The sequence below is a fragment of the Budorcas taxicolor genome, chromosome 18 (genome assembly GCF_023091745.1).
Source record: "Budorcas taxicolor isolate Tak-1 chromosome 18, Takin1.1, whole genome shotgun sequence".
NCBI lineage: Eukaryota > Metazoa > Chordata > Mammalia > Artiodactyla > Bovidae > Budorcas > Budorcas taxicolor.
Genome location: NC_068927.1, coordinates 51,191,336 through 51,216,299, shown reverse-complemented (window position 1 = coordinate 51,216,299; position 24,964 = coordinate 51,191,336). Strand labels below are relative to the sequence as shown.

The window sequence follows — 24,964 nt, the reverse complement described above, 5'->3', positions numbered from 1 at the left end:
AGCGAGGCGCCTCCCGAGGCAAATCTTTCGGACGCAGAACTTAAGGGGATCTGAGGTCAGGGGTCACGGAGGGGAAGGGAGCCCACGCCTGGATGGACCGAGAAGAACCAGTGTCCGCGGGATTCACGTGCGTGCTCAGCCCAGGACTGGCCAATGGGCGTGGCGGGGCGGTGGCCACACCGAAGAGGGCGGGGTCATATTTGCGTATAGGCGGGGCCTGCTGCTCAAGGGGCAGGGTCTCTCTGCATATCCAGCAGGCGGCGGGCCAATGGGCGGGGCTGGGGCGGGGAGCTGAAGCGGGAGGGGCGCTCCTCCGCCCCTGGAACGGAATCCTCCAGGGAGAGGAGCAGGCTACCGAGCGTGCATCCCGCACCAACCCCCGGCCCCCATCCCCGGCCCGCGTCAGACGGAGCTGCCGCCGCCGCCGCTAGAGCAGCAGCAGCACTCGGGGATCCGGGCCCAGCCGGGGCCGCGGAAGGCGGGGGCGCCCGAGCCCTGGATGTCCCGCAGCGCGGCGGCCAGAGTGAGAAGGGCGGGAGAAGGGGGCTCGGGTGGGGGGCGGCGCCGCTGCTGATGTGGCGGAGGGTGGGAGGCGGCCGCGGCACCCGGATGGAGAGGGTGCCAAGGCTGGAGAGGGTGGTCCTGGGTGGGGGGGGTCCAGGAATACGCTCCGCTTCAAGCCAAATCTTGGGAGACAGAGGTCTGGGGCACAGGCCCTCTCTTGCCCAGGTTCTAAAGATAGGGATCCCAGAAAGAGATCTCCCCCTCCAAAAAAATCAAGGACAGGGGGACAGCTTCTAGGTACAACTTCCTAGGCAAGATTTTGGGGATGGGGTCTAAGACACAACCTCCTTAGGAAGCCAAGGCCTCTAGGAGGGGATTCCACACCAGACACAATCCTTACCCCTCCCTGCCTGAGGGGGTCTCTGAATACAACAACCCTCTAGGCAAGGTCTTGAGAATGGGGTCTCTGAGCACAGCTTCCCCACCAAGGCAAGGCCTGGGGGGATTCCAAGCACAGTCTGTCCCCAGGCCTCAGAGGCATCCCGGGCAGAGCATCGCCCCCACACTTGGGCGCTGTCCCAGGAACATCCCTTTCTCAAAACAAGGTCTCTGTGCCTGGGACCCCATCCCCCTCAAGTCTGAATAAAATAATGGGAATTTCAGGCAAACCCCACAAAAAAAAAAAAAAGGCTTGGTCAAGGGTCCCAGGGCACAGGTCTCCTGGGCCACCCTCTTTGTCCCGGGGGCTGCCCAGCTGTCTGGGAGAGGCCCGACCCGCAGACAATCCACCGCTTCCCTCTTCAGTTCTGGCCCCCCAGGCTCCAGGATTCAGGCTGGGCCAGGGGGCGGCTCCCCAGGGACCTGGTACAGCCCTGTCTGTCTGCAGTGTCTGCCGTGCTGGTGACGGCGGCTTTGTGTGTGGTACCTGGGGGGAAGAGGGGGAAGCCAGTGATGGGGAGGTGGCTAAGAGTGTGACCCTGTGTTTTTGTGACAGTGGCTGCCTGTGTGTGTCTGTGTGAGCTGCTGCTGGGGACTGTGAGGAATCGTGTGTGTGTGTTTCATGCTTGTGGTTGTGTCTGTTAGTGCCTGTGATTGTATTTGTGTATGACCCCAGCATTTGTGTGACTGTGTATGTATGTATGACAGCTGCTTGCTCCATGTGCAGAACCCTGTACTTTTCATTCCGTCTCTGTTTGTGTGCATAGTTGTGACTCTGGTTGTATCTTTGATTACATCTTTTGTGACCCTCACATATGTACCTTGGTAACTCTAACTGGGTATGTGACAGTATATCCGTTGAGTCTGGGGTGGGCATGTGTATGGCTGACTGAAGATGTGGGTGGAGTTGTGACTGTAAGTGGAGTTGTGTCTATGACTCTGTCCATGTGCGGCTGTTCTAATGACTTCTAGTCTTTGTGGTTGTGTCTCTAGCTGATTTTATATGTGTGTCACACATGTGTTTGTGTGACACATAACTCTGCCTGCAATTTTGGGTGGATGACTGCCTTTGTATATGAAGTCACATTGTGCTTATGTGACAGGTTGTGTGCTGGCTGTGACTTACGTGTTTCTGTTCATAACCACATATATGCATGTGATCAGGGCTGTATAAATGACTACATTTAGGTCTGTGTGTTGATACTGACGGATTCCGTGCATTTGTAGTTGTGTATGTGTGATTCGGGTTATGTGTTTGACTTAAGAGTCTGAAACTCTATTAATAGTGAGTTATTTAATTGCATGTGACTCAACCTATAGGTGTGTCTATATGTGCTGGCCCCAGGTGATGGCGTGTGTTTGTGGGGGTGTGTGTATGAGACTGTGACTTCTGTATCTGTGTGTGGCCTGCATGTCTGTGACCCTGGGTGACTCTGCGTGTCTGTGTCTGTGTCACGGTCTGTAAGATTGTGGTCTGCTACACATCGTGTAGCAATGTGGCTGTTTGGGGTGGGTGCGTGTGTGTCCCTGCAGGCGTGCTAGGCTGCTTTGTTGAAGTTGCATGATTTGGTGACAGAGTGAATGTCTCCTGACAGCATACACGTCTCGATCCGGAACCATGTCTTCCGTGTAAATGTAGCTGTAAGTATTCCATCTAGGTGTGTGAAATGGAAATTGTGTGCTGATGTTTCTGTGTGTGAGATATAGTGTGTCTGTCCACATGGGCTGTGATTATACATGGTCCTATACTTGTCTGTGTGACTTCCGTGTTTGCAGGAAGAGAGACTATGTTTTTCTGGGATGATGTGACAGTACAGCTGGGAGTCGGTGGATAACTGCAGTAGATGTGCCATGACTGTGATACATGGCTGTGTAATCTGGACACTCCTGGGGTGGGACTTTGGATACATGACCGTTTCTGAAATGCATATGACTGTGACTCTGAGCCACCAACTGTCTGGCTGTGTCCGAGTGGGGCTCAGGGAGGTCTTTCTCTGGATGGCTGTATGCATGTCTTGAGTTTGTGTGCCTGTTTCTCTCTAATGCATGGGCCGTGGCCATCAGGGTCCCTGTGTGTGGTTGCATATGGAGGACCATCCATAGAAGTGTGGCTGATACTGTGACCAAAGGTATGTCTCTGACTGGGATGTATGACTGTGTAACAGTGTGTGACTAGAAAGGTGTGTTGGTGCAACTGATACGGTTGGGGTTAGTTGTCCTTGTACAGCCATGTGCTGGTCAATGACTAGACACATGTGTCTGCGGCTGGGTGTGACCAAATGTGTGTCAGTATGTCTACATGCGTCCCAGACCGGATGTCAACAGGCAGCAGGGGAGCTGTGTGTGAACACTGTGTGTGCCTCGGTGCTAATAGGTGACCTCCAGCCGAGTGTGATTCTTCATGGGTGGGTCTGTGACATAAGTATCTTGGATGCGTGCCTGAGGAAGCAACTCTCCTTGGGTGTGGTTGTTCACAGGCTGCCCTGGTGGGTGTGCCTGGACCCGGCTCTTTGTGGTGGAGAAAAGAGGAGTGACCGAATATCAGTTGCTGATATGACCAAACATCTGTGGCGCTGCCTAGGCAGCCTGGCACTCTGTACGTGTGTGCGTGCTTTGTTGCTCAGTCATGTCTTACTCTTTGTGGCCCCATGGACTATAGCCCCCTTCCCAGGCTCCTCTGTCCATGGGATTTTCCTGGCAAGAATACTGGAGTGGGTTGCCGTTTCCTTCTCCAAGAATACTGGAGTGGGTTGCCATTTCCTTTTCCAGGGGATCTTCCTGACCCAGGGATTGAACCCGCGCCTCCTGCATTGCAGGCGGATTCTTTACCTGCGGACAAATGGTCTGTAGCAGAGATTGTGTGTCTGTGAACATGGATATGTGGCCAGATATTTACAGTGGCTGTGACTGTTGATGTGTATCTGTGTGATCCCGTGTGTGTCGCTGTGGTTGTGTCTGTATGTAACTAATTGTGCAGAGCTATAACCAGGTGCTGGGGACAACTGGAGACCAGAGTTGCATGTATACCTGTGACTGTATGTGTGTGTGCAGCCCTGGACATGTGTCTAGAGGGCAAGGCCACTCCCTCTCTGCACCAGCCCCTTGGGTACTGATGGCCTTCTGAGGCCAGGACATCCCCAGCAGATGCTCCCAAAACACACCTACTCATTCCTAGGTCCTTGCCACCAGGTGGCTGATCGCCTTAGTAACAGTTGCTATAGTAACCAGGACTCTCATCAGGGATCCTGAGATGAAGGGGGGTTGGCTGATATCCAAAAAAGGGGTGAGGTGGGGGACTGAGCCCCACCCCAAGCCAGCTTCTCAACTTTCCCTCCCTCCCTCGGGCAGGGTGGACCCAGGAGGCCTGAGCAGCATCTGCCCCCTGCCCCCTGTGGGGCCCTGGGGCCCCCTGAAATCTCCAGGACGGAGCCAGGTGAGTGGCCAGCTGGGGACTGGTGAAGGCTGACTGATGGGGTGGGTCTGCCTAGCACAGCCAGAGGAAATGTCCCTGCAGTCACACAGGCTTAATCACACTTATAAGTGGACATCCTCAAATGACTTCCATCACACTCAAGTGCCCTCCTTCACAGACTCACCTACCTAGACTGTGTCACACACACACATTCAGACACACACCAGCATCTCTGCACGCACAGGTACAGGGTCACACAAACATGCAGACACAATCCTCAACAACATCCAGACTCCCTCCCAGGCGAGTGCTACCGACTTGGGGACTCTCAAGAAATGTCCTCTTGTACAATCTCTCCAACAACACACACAGACCCACACTTTACAGACCACAGCCACACTTTCACAAGCAGATCCAGCCTCACAGAGAGCACCCACGTGCTCGTGCCTATGTAAGAGCTACACTTTGGCACACAGTCTCACAAATAAGTCAGCACTGTCGTAGACAGTAGCCACATTCTCACACCATCACACCTTCATAAATAACACAAACACAACGTCAAAGACAACAGCCTCATGTCCTCACATACCCTCACAGACCCATGGCTGCATACAGACACACCCTCAGAACAACACTCACAGACCCACACTCTGCAACAACAACACATGATCTGACCCAGACACACTGTCACAAACAACAGCCGTGGAAACAGGCTCACCACCAACAGCTTCACTCTTAGACATGGTCTTTTGAGTATCTCTCACAGACACACACTGTCATGGGCAACAGCCATCAAAGGCAACAGCCACATCCTCACACAGACACACAGCATCAAAGATAACAGTCATAGACATGGCCTTTCAAAGAAAACAGCTTCATGCTCAAACACAGACCCATCCTCACAGGCAACATTCCCTGACACACACTCACCGCCACTCTCTTTAGCCATGAGCTTCAGGGACCTACACTCAGACAACAACCACAATCTTGGCCACAGACATCCCCTCACAGACAGCATTCACACACACACTCAGACTCACAGACACAACTATTCTCAGACCTGCATCCTTCAACACAACCTTCAACTGTACACACACTCACAGTAGTTGTCCGAGTGGTTGTATCTGCATCAGAGACCAGCCCGTCCCCAACACTCTCTGGCATGGGCTCTGAACCTCAATCCCTGGACCTTCTGTGTCCCCCACCCCCCCCATTTGGACCCATGCAACTCTCAACTCCTGTGCCCTCTGACCACCTCTGACCTTTACCCCTAAACCCCCTGACCTCATGGCCCCTGACTGCTATGCCCTTTACCTCCCAGGTCCCCACTGCCCTAACTTCCCATGACTTTGGATCATCATGCCTTGACCGTCACATCTCCAAACCGCAGACCCCTAAAAGCTGTAACTCAGGACACTCCATCCCAGAACCCCACGCCCCTTAGCCCTGTGCCTTTTTTTGGCCTCACAACAGGGCATCTGGGATCTTAGTTCCCCGACCAGCGGGAACCAGTGCCCCCTGTACCCTCTACGTTGGAAGCACTCACCACTGGACAGACAGGGAAGTCCATAGCCCCATGTCTTTTGAATCCCTGCTGCCAATTCTCTCACTCCCCTGCCTTCCAGGTGCCCCCTTGCCAGAATCCCCTAGCTGCTGCTGGTCCATGTTCCCCGAATGTCAGATCCTCTGACCCCGTGACCCCTAACCCTGTAACCCTGCTGCCGTGTTATCTGACCCCGTGCTCCCTGGGCATTGTTTTTCCCCCACCTTGAGCCCCATGCCTCTGACCCTCGCCCTTGACCTGCACACCCTGTTTTGTGTCAGCAGACGGGGTGGGCACCATGAACAAGCTACGGCAGAGCCTGCGGCGGAGAAAGCCAGCCTATGTGCCTGAAGCGTCGCGCCCACACCAGTGGCAGGCGGACGAGGACGCAGTGCGCAAGGGCACGTGCAGCTTCCCGGTCAGGGTGAGTGGGCGGAGCTCGGCTGGGCGTGGCTGCAGCTGTAGTCCCGCGGTTTGCTGTGCTCTTGCGTTCCAGTGTCCGAGAGGTGACTGAGACCTCGGCCTGTGTGGAAGAGACTTGACATCTGCAAAGAACTGTGGAGCCTGCAACATTAGCGCCCCCGCTCCCCCAGCCTGGGTCCCTCACAGTTGGGATTAAAACCCAAGACACATTCTCTTGTGCCAGGAAAATATTACCTGGAGTGTGTGTTGGGGAACTCGTCCCGCCTGGAGTCACACTGTTCTGTGGGAGCTCACAGTCTCCAGGGGGGGCACTAGAAGGTCACAAAGATTCTGTAGCATTTGCAAAGCCCTCTACTGTTAAGTGGGCTTCCCTGATAGGTCAGTTGGTAAAGAATCTGCCTTCAATGCCGGAGCCCCAGGTTCGATTCCTGAGTTGGGAAGATCCGCTGGAGAAGGGATAGGTACCCTCTCCAGTATTCTTGGGCTTCCCTTGTGGCTCAGCTGGTAAAGAATCCGCCTGCAATGCGGGAGACCTGGGTTCGATCCCTGGGTTGGGAAGATCCCGTGGAGAAGGGAAAGGCTACCCACTCCAGTACTGTGGCCTGGAGAATCCCATGGACGGTGTAGTCTATGGGGGTAGCAAAGAGCCCGATACTACTGAGAGACTTTCACTTTCACTACTGTTAAGTGCTTTCTGGTTTAGAGCACCACTACTCTTTACAACACACACTAAAATTTATGAGGGAGAGGGCAAGATTCAGGTTCAAATCTGCACTCAGTCTCTTCCTGGCTAGGAGAAAACAGATGATGGTCACAGAAGGGGGAGTCCCTTCCCCCCCCCCACCCCCGACACACATACTCTCCTCTCCTCCCCACCCTGCCTTATTTTTCCTTCCCCTGGAAGTGGATCTTGTGTGAGGGGCTGTTGAGAGGTGCAGGAAATGCTGGAGAGAATGAGGACTGGAAGATGGCCAATAAAGGGTGTTTTACTAAACTACAGCTGTGAGCAACTGAGCTTGATGCCACTGGGGAACTCTGGGAAATCGGACCATCCCACCCGCGGGGTGAGGGAGCTGGAGCGTGTGTACCCCAGCTCCCATCAGTCATTGCGTGAGGCCAGTCCTCAGGCGCAGACAGTGTCACTCAGAAGGACACCGAGATGTGTTAAGGAAGCCCAGGGATACAAGAGAGACGCAGACGTAGATTACGGACTTGTGGACATAGCGGGGGAAGGAGAAGGAGGGCTGAACTGGGGAGAGTTATATTGACATATGTATACTACCATGAACAAAATAGATAGCTATTGGGAAGCTACTGTATAACCCCGGGAGACCAGCTTGGTGCTCTGTGATGACCTAGAGGGGCGGAATGGGGGGTAGGGGATGGGTGGGAGACTCAAGAGGGACGGGATATATGTACACCTGATTTATGTTGTTGTACGGCAGAAACTAACACACCAGGGACAGAGGCAGGGTGAGAATCACTAGTCCGAACTGTGCTTCAGTTTCCTCACTTGTATATCTGGGAGGAGAATGGAGTCGCCACCTTGTAGGCCTGAGATGCAGAGTAAGGAATCAATATACACAATGTGCTTAGGACACTGCCTGATTCAGCAGCCCAGTGAACACTAGGAATCACTGATGACTGTGCTTGTTTCATGTTCTCCCTCCCCTTCCCCACCAAGTACCTGGGCCACGTGGAGGTGGAGGAGTCCCGGGGCATGCACGTGTGTGAAGATGCTGTGAAGAAGTTGAAGGCGGTGAGTGAAGGGCTGGAGCGGGGAGGGAGCAAGGTCAGAGCAGAAGAGGCAGCCCTGCCCACGCCCCCGTCTGCCTCCATTTCAGATGGGTCGGAAGTCCGTGAAGTCTGTCCTGTGGGTGTCAGCCGATGGGCTCCGGGTTGTGGATGACAAGACCAAGGTAGGAGACCTGTGGGCCCGGGAGTGGGCACCAGTGGGCCCCCCTCTCCTCAGCCTGCTCGAACGGGGCCTTCTCACCCACCTCTGGGATGTCCCTCCCTCGGAGACCTTCGAGATTCAGCTATGGGCTCCTGTAATAAGTTGGCACATTCACAGTCATAATTCAGGGTTGAGTCCTGTGGCCATTTGTGAACCGGCATGGAGTGTGGGTGAGAGCACAGACTAGAGCAGTTGCCTCAGCTGGTCTTCCAGCCCACCCACTTTCCAGCTGGGTGACCCTGGGTGTGAGGGGGGCGGGGTGGGATTTAACCCTTGTCATACCTCATTTGCCTCATCTGCAAAAATGAGGATAAAAGTGGAGCCTACCATTCAACGAGAATGTATGTGTAAATAGTTTAAAACCATGCCCGGCATAGCAGAAGTGTTCCGATCAATAAATGTTAGCTGTTATGTGCTTATTGTCCATCTACCCGGCCAGATGGAAGCACCGTGGAACCAGGAGCTGGGTCTCTGTCTGCTCACCATTGAATTCCCTGCCCTTAGCCCAGAGACTGCCCGGGAAGCCAGCCAGCACGTGATGACAATTAGGTTAATGACTGAAAAGGATTCACCCCCTCCAGGAAGCTTTGCTGGACTCCCGTCCAGCTTGGGTCAGGCACCTCATCTTGCTCCCAAAAGCCCCTGCACCTCCCAGATCCAGCCCTGAGCCCTCCACCCATCAAGAACATCGTGGCTGGGACTCTGGCCTGTCTCCATTGGGTGATGAGTCTGACTCCCGCCCTAAACTCGGGAGCCGCATGTAAGCAGGGCCCACAGCTGTTTCAACAAATGCAGGGTCCCCAAGCCATCTGGGACAGGACACAGTCCAGACACGAAGGGAATACTGAGTGAATACGTGAGAGACAGTTCACATTCCTTTCCTGGCCTCTGTCCCAGGATCTGCTGGTGGATCAGACCATCGAAAAGGTCTCCTTCTGTGCTCCTGACCGCAACCTGGACAAGGCTTTCTCCTACATCTGCCGTGATGGGACCACCCGTCGCTGGATCTGCCACTGTTTCCTGGCGCTCAAGGATTCAGTGAGTACCGCCGAAGCCCAAAGCCACCTGACTCTGTGTCCCCCATGCCCCGGTATTCCCAGCCTCACCCTGCTGTGTGGTGTCGGGCAGGTCACTCACCTTACCTCTCCTCTGTGTCCTCATCTGGAAAAGGGGGTGTGTTCACAGTCCCTGAGTGCATGCGTTCTATGTCATTTCAGTCGTGTCTGATTCTGTGCCACCCTGTGGACTGTAAGCCTGCCAGGCTCCTCTGTCCATGGAATTCTCCAGGCAAAAGACTGGAGTGGGTTGCCGTGCCCTCCTCCAAAGGATCTTCCCAACTCAGCGATCAAACCCGCAGCTCTTATGTCTCCTGCATTGGCAGGCAGGTTCTTTACCAATAGCACCACCTGGGAAACCCATTCACAGCCCCTAACAGAGGATTATTGTGAGACTTGACAAGTTTGATACAGAGTATTTGGAACGATGCCTGGCATATAGGAAGCACTCAGAAAAACATTGTTTACCATCCTCCTCCTCTTTGTCAATAATTCTTCATGTTTCTCTAGCTTTTCTCATTTGAGGAGCATATACATACAGTAACATGTACAGATGACCCATGCATAGCTCCACGAATTTTTCCTTATTTTGAAATTTTACTTATTTACGTATTTTTGTCTGCATCACGGGGCATATGGGATCCTAGTTTCCCAACCAGGGACGGAACCCGTGCCCCCTGCAATGGGAGCTTGGAGTCTTAACCACTGCGCCACCAGGGAAGTCCCAAAGTAATTCAAGTGTACGATTCAGTGAGATATATATATATTCACAATGCTGTTTACACAATTCCGTCACCCCTATCTAGTTCCAGACATTTTATCACTCCTAGAAGACACCTCATACCCATTAAAAAGTCACTACCTACTTACTAGCTCTATGGAGTTGTCTATTGTAGACAGTGTGTACAAACTGATTCATACAGTATATGATATTTTATGACTGGCTTCTTTCACTTAGCGTAACGTTTTTAAGGTTCATCCTAGCTGTAACATGACTCAATATTTCATTCCTTTTAATGAACAAATAATATTCCATTGTATGGACATACCGCCTTTTACTTTATTTATCCATTGATGAACACTTGGTTTGTTTCTCCCTTTTGGCTATTATGACTAGCGCTTCTATGCACGTTGGTATGCAAGTATTTGTTTGAATACCTGTTTTTAATTCTTCTGGGTATGTACTTAGGAGTGGAATTGCTGGGGCATATAGTAAATTTAATTTTTTTAAGTTGGGGTATAGTTGCTTTACAATGTTGTATTATATCCCCTGCCTCTTGGACCTGCTTCTCATCCCATCTAGGTTACCAGCAAGCACTGAGCTGGGCTCCCTGCTATACAGCAGGCTCCCACTAGCTGTCTGTTTTACACAGAGCAGTGCACATTTTTTGAGTAATTGCCAGATTGTTTTCCTTGGTGGCAGCACCATTTCATTCCCACTCACACTGTACGAGGGTTCTAATTTCTCCATATCCTTGTCAACACTTTATTATAGCCATCCTATAGATGTGAGTGCTATCTCACTGTTGTATTTCCCTGATGACTAAAGATGTTGGGCATCTTTTCATGTGCTTATTAGCCAACTGTACATCTTTTTCAGAGAAATACCTATTCAAATCCTTTACGCATTTTTAATTGGGTTGTTTGACATTTTTACTGTTGTGAGAGCTCTTTATATATTCTGGATACTAGATACTTATCAGTTGTGTGATTTGCAAAACTTTCCCCTCATTCTGTGGGGTGTCTTTTCACTTTCTTGTTAGTGTCCTTTGATGTACAAATGTACACATTTTGATGAAGTTCAATCTCTCAGTTTTTTCTTTTGTTGCTTCTGTTTTGGGTGTCGTATATCATATCTAAGAATTCATTGCCAAATCCAAGGTCATAGAGATTTACCAAATGTCTTATTTAAGAGTTTTATAGTCTTGTTGTTCAGTCACTCGGTCATGTTCAACTCTTTGCGACCCCACGGACTGTAGCACGCCAGACTCCCCTGTCCTTCACCATCTCCTGGAGCTGGCTCAAGCTCATGTCCATTGAGTCAGTGATGCCATCCAACCATTTATAGCCTTAGCTCTTATATTTAGGTCTTTGATCCATTTTGAGTTAATTTTTATAAATGATGTAAGGTAGGAGTCAACCGTCATTTATTTTTCATGTGAATGTCCAGTTGCTCCAGTATCTGAGCTCTCAGTTTTGTTGGTCTATATGTCTCTCCTTATGCTAGCATCACATTATTTTGCGGTGACTGCTTTCGCTTTGGGTAAGTTTTTAAACTGGAAAGTGTGAGTTATTCTATTTTATTCTTTTTCCAAATTGTTTTGGCTGTCCTGAGTCCCTTGCAATTCCATAAGAATTTCAGGATCAGCTTTTCCATCTGTGGAAGAGTCCATTGAGATTTCAAAAGGGACTGCATTCAATCTGCAGAATGCTTTGGAAAATATTGCCCTTTTAACAATATTAGTCTTCCAATCCACAAACACAGGATGTATTTCCATTTATTTAAGTCTTCTTAAATTTCTTTCAACAATGTTGTGTAGTTTTTAATGTTTACATCTTTTATTTCCTTGGTTAAATTTATTCTTAACCATTTTATGATTCTAATGGTACTGTAAATGGAATTGTCTTAATTTCACTTTTTAATTGTTTACTGCTTGTGTATACAGATATAACTGATTTTTTTCATGTGTTGATTTTGTATCCTACAGCTGTGCTGAATTTATTTATTTGCACTAATTGTGGCTCCTTTATGATATTCTAAGTATATGATCATGCTTTCTGCACACAGAAGTAATTTTACTTCTCTCTTTCCAACTTGGGATGCCTTTTATTTCTTTTCCTTGTCTAGTTACTCTAGATAGAACTTCCAATACAGTGTTGAATAGAAATGATGAAAATGGCATCCTCATCTTGTTCCTGATCTAGGGGAAAGCTTTGTCTTTTACCACTGAGGATAATGTTAAGTGTGAGTTTTTCATAAATGTCCTTTATAAGGTTGAGGAAATTCCCTTCTATTCCAATTTTGTTGGATGCATTTATCATGAAAGGGTGCTGGATTTTGTCATATGCTTTTCCCGTGAAAATCAAGAGAGTCATGTGGGTTTTTTTTCCTTTCATTCTATTAATGTAGTTGATTGATTTTCATATGTTAAACCAACCTTGCATTCCTGGAATAAATCTCACTTGATCATGGTGCATAACCTTTTTAATGTGCTGTTGGATTCAGATTGCTGGCATTGGGTTGAGGATGTTTGTCCTCAAATTTAACTTTAAGAGGTGACTGAGCATCTTGTTTCTGGGAGAAGGAAATGGCAACCCACTCCAGTATTCTTGCCTGGAGAATCCCAGGGACAGAGGAGCCTGGTGGGCTGCCATCTATGGGGTGGCACAGAGTCGGACACAACTGAAGCGACTTAGCAGCAGCAGCAGCAGCAGAGCGTCTTATTTAGGGAACAAAAGGCAGACATACCTCACGAGAATCCCAACTCTGCCATTCACTTGTTATAATGGGCAGGTTGACCAAACCTTAGTTTCTTCATCTGTACAATAGGTTCACAAGGTTGTCCACCTCCTGGCACTCCTGTGAGGATTCTGTAAAAGGGTGCAAACCGGAGCTCAGCCCAGGGCTACACAAGATTTTTGCTGACACATATGTGGGCTTCCCTGTGCCTGGCTTTGTGCCACATGCCCTGCATAGATTCATTCACCTTTCTTGCAATGACTCGATGAAGCAGGTGCTATTACAGCCCTCATTTTACAGATGCGGAGCCTTGGATACTGGAAGTGCTTTTCTTGAGGTCACACAGCTGAGAAATGGGAAGCCAGCATCAATCTCAGGCTCTCTGGCCTTTGTTGTTCAGTTGCTGAGTCATGTCCACTTCTTTGCGACCCCATGAACTGCAGCACACCAGGCTTCCCTGTCCTTCACCATCTCCTGAAGTTTGCTCAGACTCATGTCCATTTGAGTCAGTGATGCTGTCTCTGGCTTTGGAGCCTCTCAAGTAGGCAAACTTGAAAGATTTGTAAAGTCAGCAGTCACTTGTACACCTCTCTACCCAGATCCAGTGATTAACATTTGCCTGGGCTTATATCACTTACCTACACATCTTATTTTTTGATGCATTTCATAGTTGCAGACATCAGAATACTTCCCCAAACACTTCAGCTTGCATACCAGTAAGCAGAATTCGTATTTGTTTCCAGCCTTCTTTTTTGGCCTCAAGTTGGGGCCCATGGGATCTTAGTTCCCTGGCCGGGGTTTGAACCTATGCCCGCTGCAGTGGAAGCGTGGAGTCCTAACCACTGGACCCTCCAGCTCCTCTTTTGAAGTGAAATTCATGCTGCCAACAAACCTTAAGTATACATTTGTCGAGTTCTGACAACTGTGTACACTGTGTAAGGAAACTGTGTGACATCAAGATTTAGAGCATTGCCACCACCCCACACTGTTCCCCTCGTGCTCAATCTGTCCCCATCCCCACTCTGTAAGAAACAACCACTGTTCTGATGTTTTTCCATCAAAGACTAGTTTTGCCCATCCTGTAAGTTCACATAGAGTAATACAGTTCAACAGAGCCATACAGTTATTACGCTCTGTCTGCGGCTTTTGTCCCTCGTCGTGCAGTTGTGCACGGAGGCCCAAGAGAGGTGAAGGGACTCGGGGTCACCCAGCTGCTGGAACCCGGGGCTGCTGGCGTCCGGTCTGCAGCACAGAGAGTCGCTAAGGCCAACTCCACCTCTTCCCACAGGGCGAGAGGCTGAGCCACGCGGTGGGCTGTGCTTTTGCGGCCTGCCTGGAGCGGAAACAGCGGCGGGAGAAGGAATGCGGGGTCACGGCTGCCTTCGACGCCAGCCGCACCAGCTTCGCCCGCGAGGGCTCCTTCCGCCTGTCTGGGGGCGGGCGGCCGGCGGAGCGAGAGGCCCAGGACAAAAAGAAAGGTGGGTGCTGCCCGGGCGCAGCGGGGCATCGGATGGGCCGGGGGTGTGGCTAAGGGATCTGGTTTGAGGGAGGAAAGCAGAGGTACCAGGGCTCTACGGTTTACAAAGCAGAAAAGAAAACACAAAACAAAACCCAAAACAAGCCACCCCCCTACCCCCCCAAAAAAAGCAAGGCATCGACCACGAAGTCTGGTTACAGTTTCTACAGCGTACTTGGGGTTAAGGAGTCCTTTGGGCAATATTCTACGGCCACAAACCCTGGCAAAGCTCACCGAGCGCTTTATTATCTGCTAACCCAAGGAGGTTCCCAGGCTTTTCAAACTGTGTATCCACCCTGTTAATGCGTTGTCGAAGTCGAATTGCTGGGTTGTGGTTGGCATTTTAAGAAATAAAATAGAAAACGACAGGAAAATATCAGCGTAAGGGAATGTAGTAAGGGTAAATGTCGTTATGTACTTTTATGTCAGTGGGCCTATGTGCATGGTGGGGGAGGGGGACAGGTTACCAGGTAACAAGTATTTCTTACTGTGGATTGCTGTCATGAACGTTGGAAAAATACTTGGCAAGCTCTAACATTCTAGGTCAAAGGCAAACAGTTTGTAAGTTCTCAAACTGTGTTTTTAAATATTTGAATGTATTATGTGTTGGGTCAAAACATAATTTAAAAAATTTTTTTACTGTGGATTTTAGGTTTTAAATTTTTGGAAAACACTGCTTAGAATTTACAAAGAATTTACCATTGGATTCAGGATAATCTGCAGAGATTTGACAAATATTATTAATAAAAAAATGCAATGTTCGATCGTGTATTGGATCATGGATATTATATAAATATATGTATTCAATGTTCAATTCAATATATTTTTTTAATATATATATGTTGAAATGTATATTAATATCCATAAAGAATATGAGTAGAAATTGGAATATGGACTGTAGATTACCTAATGGTATCATATCCATGTTTAATTCCTCAAGTGAGAAATTATACTGTGATAAAATTCCTTACAAATTATCTATTTTACATATAGTAGTGTGTATCTGTTAGTCTCAAACCCCTAATTTATCCCCCCTCCCACTTCCCCTTTGGTAACCATGGGCTTGTTTTCTATGTCTGTGAGTCTATTCTATGTCTGTTTGTTTGTTTTTTTTCCTAATTTTATTTATTTATTTTTGGCTATGCTGTCTTCGTTGTTGCATGGGCTTTTCTCTAGTTGCAGCAAGCGGGGGCTTCTCATTGCGGGGGCTTCTCTTGTTGCAGAGTCCAGGCTCTAGAGCTTGAGGGCTTCCGTGGTTGCAGCAAGTGGGCTGAGTTGTTTCCGCTCCTGGTCTCTAGAGCACAGGCTCAATAGTTGTGCTACATGGACTTAGTTGCTCTGTGGCATGTGGGATCTTCCCAGACCAGGGATGGAAACTGTGTCTCCTGCATTGGCAGGCAGATTCACTGAGCCACAGAGGAAGTCCTATTTCTTTTTTGTGAATAAGTTCATTTGTATCATTTTTTTAGATCCCACATATAAGGGACACCTTTGATATTTGTCTTTGTCTGACTTGCTTCACTTAATATGATCATCTCTAAGGCCATTCATGTTGCTGTAAATGGCATTATTTCACTCCTTTTTATGGCTGAGTAATATTCCATTGTAAATATATATATATATATATATATATATATATATATATGCACCATATATTCTTCATCCATTCATCTGTCAATGGACATTTACATTATTTCCATGTCTTGGCTGTTGCATGCAACTTAAATGTTACAGAAAGACAATTATGGAAGAAGAGACAGCTGGAATACCATAACAAGTTAACACTGGGGAACATTGGTTAAGAGAACCTGTGTGCTCTGTGTTCCATTTTTACATCTTTTCTGTAAGCTTAAAACATTTCTAGCTAAAAAGTTAAGAAAACAAGTTTTTATCACTTGCTATAATATTCAGGTTTACAATGTCTATTTTTCTTGGTAAATTATGGGACCGCTTACAAACCTCTTGACAAATTTAAAGATTTATTCACAGCTTACAAAATATTTTCTGTTTACATCGTCTATCAGAACTTGTAAAGAACTTTATCAGTGGCAAAGCAGATTACAAAGTATAGTTAACACAGGGCCTGCATATATGATATTTTATTGTTTGCAAAAGAACACACTGAGTGGGTAAGTTTACTGCTTATATAGGATATTAGAATTCACCAAGAATGTCATTTGCTTTAGAGTTTGCAATGGATTTTGCTGTTTGAATCCAAAGGATATTATAATTTCCAGGTAGAAAGCATTTTAGAGTTTGCACCGCAAAAGTGAGAGTTTACAAAGTGTGGTATATGATTTGCTGAACACATCATGGGGTTTTGCCCAGTGATGCACTGATTCACAGTCTGGAGGCACCGAATGTCTACAAAAGAGCTCTCTTCAGTTTAGGAGATAGGGAACAGTGCCCTTTCCGCAAAGTTGTTTACCAAGCTTTTGTGGGATTCCAGAGCAATTGAACATTCACTGTCTCAACTGAGGCTCTCAGGAGGCCTGGGAAGATGTTTATTCCAGGTTCAATTGGGGAAACTGCATCCCAGAGATAGGAGGAGACTTTCTGAGGCCCCAGGTGGTGGGGGCAGAAGTGGTTTAGTGGTTCTAACCTGTCCCAGCCTGGTTCCACTGCCCCCAGCATGACCTGGAGAAGGAAATGGCAACCCACTCCAGTATTCTTGCCTAGAGAATCCCATTGACAGAGGAGCCTGGTGGGCTGCCGTCTGTGGGGTCGCACAGAGTTGGACACAACTGAAGCGACTTAGCAGGTATGCATGCATGCATTGGAGAAGGAAATGGCAACCCACTCCAGTATTTTTGCCTGGAGAATCCCATGGACAGAGAAGCCTGGTAGGCTGCCGTCTACGGGGTCGCACAAAGTCGGACACGACTGAAGCGACTTAGCAGCCGCAGCAGCAGCCTGACCTGGGGGAGAGCCTCATCGCCCCCTCGTGGATGATGGGAGAAGCACTGGGCAGCCTCCCTGCCTTCCTTGTGCTAAGTCACTTCAGTTGTGTTCGACTCTTTGCGACCCCATGGACTGTGGTCCTGATGCCGGGGCTCCAGCACTGGCAAACGACGAGCTGATCTGCGTGCAGAGGGCACTGATGCTGTCGCTGCCACTGGCCCCAGGCGGCTCCATCTCAGGCACTGGGAGGTCAGGGAACAGGCCCAGGCTCTGCCCTTGACCCCAGTTCTGCGGGTGGCCCTCACAAGGTATGTGGGTCGTGATTCACTCTGCAGTAACTAAATGGCCATGGCCACAGAAATAGCTGTGCATGTGTGTGTGTGTCACACCTGAGTGGTACAAGAGCCAAGCAGTATGTGACTTGGGGCCTCTGTGCACAACTGCATGACGAGGGATAAAACCCACAGACAAGAGCATAATACTGTATGGCTCCGTTGAACTGTATACTCTATGTGAACTTGCAGATTGGGCAAAAGTAGTCTGTGATGAAAAAATACCAGGACAGTGGTTGTTTCTTAGGCAGTGGGGACCGACTGAGCACGAGGGGATGGTCTGGGTTGGTGGCAATGTTCTAGAGCTTGATGTTACACAGTGTATACAGTTGTCAAAATTCACAAATGTAAACTTAAGGTTTGTAGCCAGCATGGGGCTCCTCTGTCCGTGGGATTCTCCAGGCAAGAACACTGGAGTGGGTTGTCATGCCCTCTTCCAGGGGATCTTCCAACCCAGGGATCAGACCCGTGACTCATATCTCCTGCATTGGCAGGCAGGTTTTCTACCACTAGTGCAGCCTGGGAAGCCCCTGAGTTTAACCTCACTAGCACTCATCTTCCCTGGTGGCTCAGACAGTAAAGAATCCGCCTACAATGCTGGAGACCTGGGTTCAATCCCTGGGTTGGGAAGATCCCCTGGAGGAGGGCATGGCAACCCACTCCAGTGTTCTTGCCTGGAGAATCTCCATGGACAGAGGAGCCGGGCGGGCTACAGTCCATGAGGTCACAAAGAGTCGGACATGACTGAGTGACTAACACACACACGCGCAAAGCACTCAGGCTGTGGCTCAGGTGCGGGCACTTGGGAGGATGGCTGTGTGTTTGTGTATAGGTAGGAGTGAAAGAACCCTGCCATTTGGTGCTGAGTGGAGAGACCAGGTACCCACCGAGGACAAAGAGCAGCCCCAGAGGGGAGCGATCCCAAGCTGAGAGATTGAAACAATCCGGAAAGCTCCTCAGAGCAAGTGTGCCCAGCTGGCTCTAGAACAGCGGGTAGCAACTGAAGGGATGGAGGAGGTACTTGAGGCGGGAAGTGGTGGGAGGCAGACAAGAACGGAGCAGATGGAATGACGGAGGATGACAGCGTGATGTGGAGAGAGCAGGCCAGAGGAAGAGGCAGGCTAGCACAGTCGTGTGGAGCTCAGATTGTGGAATCAGCCTGCCCCCTCCTTCACAGTGTGGCTCAGGCAAGTCACTTGCCATTGCTGGGCCTCAGTTACCACATCTGTAAAATGGGGATAAAGATAGTTTCAACCTCATTGGGTGGCGGTGAGGATTGAATGAGTTCATCCTTTCAAGGCACTTGGAACACTGCCTGATACATTGGTCATGCACCAAAGAAGTGTTTGTTAAATTGATTAGAAAGAGAGACAGGCGATCTCTGAGGGAGAAATAGCAGAAGCAGCAGAGGAAGATGGATGGAGGACAGAAAGCTTGAGACACACAGAGGGTCAGGTTGGGTGATGACTCCCCACGGGCCTCCTGGGGAAAGTGGTCTTGGCTTGAGTGGGAATGAGGGACATTTTAGGGCTCTGACCAGTTTGTCTTAAGGCCAGGGCACATGGGGTAAGAAAGGCAGCATTGGAAAACAATCAAGGGGACTGAGGAGAGGCCCCATGCCAAGGGGAGGTATCTAACCATCTCTCTCCCCCATGTCTCTAGCAGAAGCAGCAGCTGCCCCAACTGCGGCTCCTGGCCCTGCCCAGCCTGGGCACGTGTCCCCAACACCAGCCACCACATCCCCTGGTGAGAAGGGTGAGGCAGGCACCCCAGTGCCTGCAGGCACCACTGCGGCTGCCATCCCCCGGCGCCATGCCCCCCTGGAGCAGTTGGTTCGTCAGGGTTCCTTCCGTGGGTTCCCAGCACTCAGCCAGAAGAACTCGCCCTTCAAACGGCAGCTGAGCCTACGGCTGAATGAGCTGCCATCCACACTGCAGCGCCGCACTGACTTCCAGGTGAAGGGCACAGGTGAGCCCAGGACTCAGCAAGAAGGAACATTGGGATCAATGCCCCTGACTGTTCTGAGCAACAGATAGGGAAGAGATGATACACATCACAATTGATTAGCACAGTCTGCCACAGGCAAAGGAAAGGTGGAATGCATCATGATCAATTAGCAATGTCTGCCATCAGTCTGGGCAAGGAGAGAGGAAGTGTAAGCTGTGATCCATTAGCAATGTCTGCTCTGGGTAAGGGATAGCACAAAGGTGGCTCAAGTCATGATCAGTTAGTACTGTCCGCTGTAGTTAGGGACAGGAGAGAGGTGGCATACATAATGATTGACGAAAACTTCCGTGGGCAGGGGAGAGGAGAGCAGCTGGGCCCGGATGCCATGCTGTTGCTCAGGAGACTGAAGCACCATAGGCTAATGCTTCCTTCCAAGCTTTTGACCAGTACAGCCATGAGATACAGGTGAAGGATACAGGTTCAGAGGAATGTCTGTTTAGGGCAGGGAGAACAGAGTGATGGCAGACATCACAGTCTCCTTACAGTGTCTGCCATGAACAAGAAAAGAGAGTAAGGCAGCACACCACATGATTAATTACCAAAATTTGTTTTGGGCAAGCGAGAAGAGAGAGCAGGATCGTTACATTTTGCTCAAGAGATGAATCCCAGAATTTGGCTTATGGAAGCAGGAGACGAAGGGCACAAGTAGCCTGGGGATCATGGAATCAGGGAGCACAGTGACAGATTCGTCATGTTGCTTGTGGATAAAGGACTGTGGGAGGCAGGACCCATTGTTATTGATTAGACATGCCTTCCTGGGAGAGTGACAAGGCAAAAGGTAGTGTGTCATCATTGATTAGCAATGTCTGCCACCCTGGTGATAGGAGAGAGGCAATACAAATGTCCTTTTTTGTTGGAGGAAAGATGGAATTACCAGTCCTTTCTTACAGCATTTGGCCAGTAGAGCCATGAGGTCTTGCCAGGTGAGCGGTAAAGTGAGCAACAGTTTAACGGGAGAAAAGCATTGTGTTTGATTACTAATGTCTGCCGTGGACCAGGAAAAGAAGAGAGACTGCGTATGTCATGATTTAAAAACAACGTCTGCCACGGGGAAGAGAGAAGAGAGGTGGCAGGGAGCTGTGTTTTGCCCAAGGGAGACAGGCTGGAGGGCTGCCTTTCCTCCCAGCTGTCAGTGAAGTCATGCGGTCTGGCTCACTCTCCTGTTACCATATGCCAGATCTGTGACACCTCCCCCTTACGGCCCCTGGGATTGGTGTGGGAGGTGTTGATCTGTATCCAGGAGGCTGGGCTAGTCCAAAAGGTGACTGCAGAGCAGGTGCCAACGCTTGTTGGGAATGACGCACGCTCACTCCATATCCTGCAGCTCACTCCCGTGTCCTGCACACACCCTCGCATTTGCTGTCTTCATTAAGCAGCCTGCCAGTAAGCACACCCCCAGGGCTCTCACATCTGCTCTCTGAGGGGGCAGACACCCCAGACTTCATGTGGAGGCCTCGAGTGCCTGTAGCCAATTGCACACTTGCTTGGATGTGACTTGCTACCCAGAAATTTCATAGACTCACATAGATGTCCCACTCTGCTGCGGGTATCATGCTCGGAAGTCACACACTTAGAGACGCAACCGAAAGTCACACACACACACACACACAGAAGTTGCAGAACCAGGTGTGACCATTATACACACTTAGAAAACACATAATCAATACAAACTGTTATATATAAAACAGATAACCAAGGCCCTGCTGTATAGCACAGGGAACTATTAATATATTCAATATCCAGTAATAAACCATAGTGGAAAAGAATATGAAAAAGAATTCACACACACATATATACACGGATGTATGTATAACTGAATCACTCTGCTGTCACACACTGCTTGACTCTCGTACCACTCAGGTGTGACACACACACACATGCACAGTTATTTTTGTGGCCATGGCCGCTTGGCTACTGCAGAGTGAGTGTGCTGACACACACACCTTGTGAGGGCCACCCGCAGGGCTGGGGCCAAGGGCAGGACCTGCTCACTGACCTCCGCCCTTTCCTGACCTCCCAGTGCCTGAGATGGAGCCGCCTGGGGCCAGTGACAGCGACAGCATCAGTGCCCTCTGCACGCAGATCAGCTCGTCGTTCGCCAGTGCTGGAGCCCCGGCATCAGGGCCCCCGCCGGCCCCAACAGGTAGATGCCGCCCTTCCCCTGAGCCAGAGCCCTGCAGTGCTGCTCCTGCCTCCCCCTGCTTCTTCCAGGACCACTGCAGAGACTCTGGGAATCTTGGAATCCCACAAGCTTGGAACCCTGGGTCATCTCAGAGCTATGAGATTGCCATAGAAACCATAGATTACCATAGATTCTATTACCATAGAATCCATAGGTTACCATGGATCATTCAAGATCACCCTAAAATCATGGAATCAATCACTGTAGCACCATGGAATCATCTGCGAGCCATGGATCATTTAAGAGCTATGAATCATCGTAGAATCGTAGAATCTACCACTTCGGAACCATGCACCATCTTAGGTCATTCAGGGACATGGATTCATCCTAGAACCATGAAATAACATAAGAATTACGGGATTAGAACTTTAGAACCATGGGATCAATGTTTAAAACCTTCCTGTCTTAGAATTGTAAAATCTAGACACTTACAGTCTTTGAATCACAAGATATTAGAGCCTAATACATTTGGAGCCACAAAACCTTGGAATCTCACAGCCTCGAAAGCAGACTCTCTGAGAAAATAATGCCAGACAATCCCCCTCAAGCCACATGCTTATCCCAGAACCAGGGAAGCACCTTGGAATTCCAAACAATGTAAATTTAGAACTCTAGAATCTTCGAAAACACAAACTTAAAACTACTGAAACTTACCCACCATGTTAGAATAGTACATTCTAAGAGCCATGTGATCTTAGAATCTTAGCCTTCTAAAGCAATACTGTCAAAATATTAGAGCCAAGGGTAATATTGAAAAGTATTTAATAACAGGTTTGTTACTGACCAACCAGAAGGGAAACCAGCCTGGGTGATTGTCACCCTTGCCTATATTTTTCCATCTCAGGACCTTAGAATCTCAGAACTGAATTTTCTGACAGCTGTATGACCTTATGTGGTTCAGGAGAGGTCAAGTCATTTGTCCAAAGTCCATGCAGTTAATGAGGAGCCAGGCTAGAGGCAAGGCAGGCAGCCTCGTGCAGCATCTGGTCCCCAGCCTGGGGTTCTCTCTGGTGCAGCCCACGCCCCCTAACTGCCCCTCTTCTCTCTCCAGGGACTTCTGCCTGGGGTGAGCCCTCTGTGCCCCCTGCAGCTGCCTTCCAGCCCGGGCACAAGCGGACCCCTTCGGAGGCCGAGAGGTGGCTGGAGGAAGTGTCCCAGGTGGCAAAGGCGCAGCAGCAGCAGCAGCAGCAGCAGCAGCAGCAGCAGCAGCAGGCGGCCCCTGTGCCCACTGTGCCCCCCAGCCTGCAGCCCTTCCCTGCCCCCATGGGGCCCTTCGACGCCACACCTGCCCAGGTGGCTGTGTTCCTGCCGGCCCCGCACATGCAGCCCCCTTTTGTGCCCGCCTACCCGGGCTTGGGCTACCCACCCATGCCCCGTGTGCCTGTGGTGGGCATCACCCCTTCACAGATGGTGGCCAACGCCTTCTGCTCAGCCGCTCAGCTCCAGCCCCAACCCGCCACCCTGCTCGGAAAAGCTGGGGCCTTCCCACCCCCTGCTGCCCCCAGTGCCCCTGGGGGCCAGGCCCGTCCACGCCCCAATGGGGCGCCCTGGCCCCCAGAGCCAGCACCGGCCCCGGCCCCTGAGTTGGACCCCTTTGAGGCCCAGTGGGCAGCATTAGAAGGCAAACCTGCTGTGGAGAAGCCTTCCAACCCCTTCTCGGGCGACCTGCAGAAGACCTTCGAGATTGAACTGTAGCCCGAGCCGCCCTGCCCACCTCATCATCTCTGGGTGCCCCACACCTGGGAGTGGAGGCCCAACCTCTCCTCTAGTCCTGCACCCTCCCATGGCCCCTCTAACCCCTTCTCTCGACCACCTCCCACAACCACTACGGAACTGACATTGTGACGCCCAGGTTGCAGCGGGATGGAATTCAGGGACGGACCCAGCCTGGCTAAGGGACTCATTTCTCTGCCAGACTTAGGCTGGCACAACCTCCTCTCCCCTCACTCCAGACACAGGGGGATGGCCACAGTCCCACTGAGCACCTTGGTTCGAGCGACATTTCCCAGTTTCTGTTGTTGACCTTCTCTACCTTCCAGTGTTGGGTGGGATGGAGGCAGGATACCCACCTAGGGGCCCTCCTGGGCCCCACATGAGTGCCCATCCCCAAGTCTGATCATCCCATCCCCATACACAGCACAAGCAAAGGGCTTCCTTCTGCCCACCTGCTGCGTTCACTGCCAATGCTGTGCTCACCCCTCCCCTCCCCTCGGGGGCCCACCTCTTCTTTGGACCAAGGTCTCAAGGGGATAGGGGGCCAAGTTGGGAGGCCAGGAGGTGGGGTAGGAGGAAGGGGAAAGGGAAGAAGAAGAAGCTCAGTTACCTCACGTCGGTGCCCGCTGGGGAGGGGCTCCAGGAAGAAGGAAGGGGTGCCTGGCGGGTACTTTTCTATCTTTTATTTCCAGATTTTTTTGTATCTAAACTTGCAGATTTGTATTATACAAGGACAACCAATAAAGGAAGAATATAATGGTGCCCCTCGAGAAAGCAGGGTGTGTGTCCAGGGGAGACGGTGTGGAGACCAAGCCTTTCCTCCCAGTCACCTAAAACCAAAGGCAGTAAAAAGGGCCTCCCTGCGTATTAGCCTCTGAGTCATAGCATGGTAGCAGGTAACGCTGACCTAGGACTCAAGAAGTGGATATTAGTGGGCACCCCAAATTAATCACCCCATTTCTGATTCTACAGATTTTGAACCAAAGAATTATGTAAATATATATGTGTGTGTAATGGCACCCCACTCCAGTACTCTTGCCTGGAAAATCCCATGGACAGAGGAGCCTGGTAGGCTGCAGTCCATGTGGTCTTGAAGAGTCAGATACAGCTGAGCGACTACACTTTCACTTTTCACTTTCATGCATTGGAGAAGGAAATGGCAACCCACTCCAGTGTTCTTGCCTGGAGAATCCCAGGGACGGGGGAGCCTGTTGGACCTCTCTGGGGTTGCACAGAGTCGGACATGACTGAAGCAAAGCGACTTAGTAGCAGCAGCATATATATATAATCTGTTTCTAATAAGTGTAGTATTAATATTCTAAATAATTAGGTTTGGAATAGCACAGCTTTGAGCTGGCTTCATGTTCCACCAATTGCATTTTCCATAACAGGTCAAAGTGTCATTTGACATGGCAGCACGTTTTTAAGTTTCTCTATTAGTTTCCTGGGTTCCTTGATAACAACAATCTATAAAGTCATATATTTAAAAATATATACTATATAGATGACATGTTTAATCCT

The 24,964-nt window shown here is 49.9% G+C and overlaps 1 protein-coding gene across 2 annotated transcripts; it reads left to right on the top strand.

Moving 5' to 3' along the window:
* The first annotated feature begins 347 nt into the window (after positions 1-347).
* NUMBL (NUMB like endocytic adaptor protein) lies at positions 348-24,383 on the top strand. 2 transcript variants are annotated; one of them, XM_052655552.1, is made up of 10 exons: positions 348-523; positions 4,291-4,375; positions 6,182-6,321; positions 8,005-8,079; positions 8,165-8,239; positions 9,175-9,315; positions 14,081-14,270; positions 19,207-19,509; positions 21,569-21,691; positions 22,782-24,383. In XM_052655552.1, exons 1-10 carry the CDS (start codon positions 500-502, stop codon positions 23,423-23,425), a joined length of 1,800 nt encoding a protein of 599 aa, XP_052511512.1. In that variant the 5' UTR covers positions 348-499; the 3' UTR covers positions 23,426-24,383. The 2 variants fall into 2 exon arrangements, with proteins under 2 accessions (XP_052511512.1, XP_052511511.1); XM_052655551.1 differs by having other exon boundaries at positions 19,204-19,509.
* Positions 24,384-24,964: the final 581 nt, after the last annotated feature.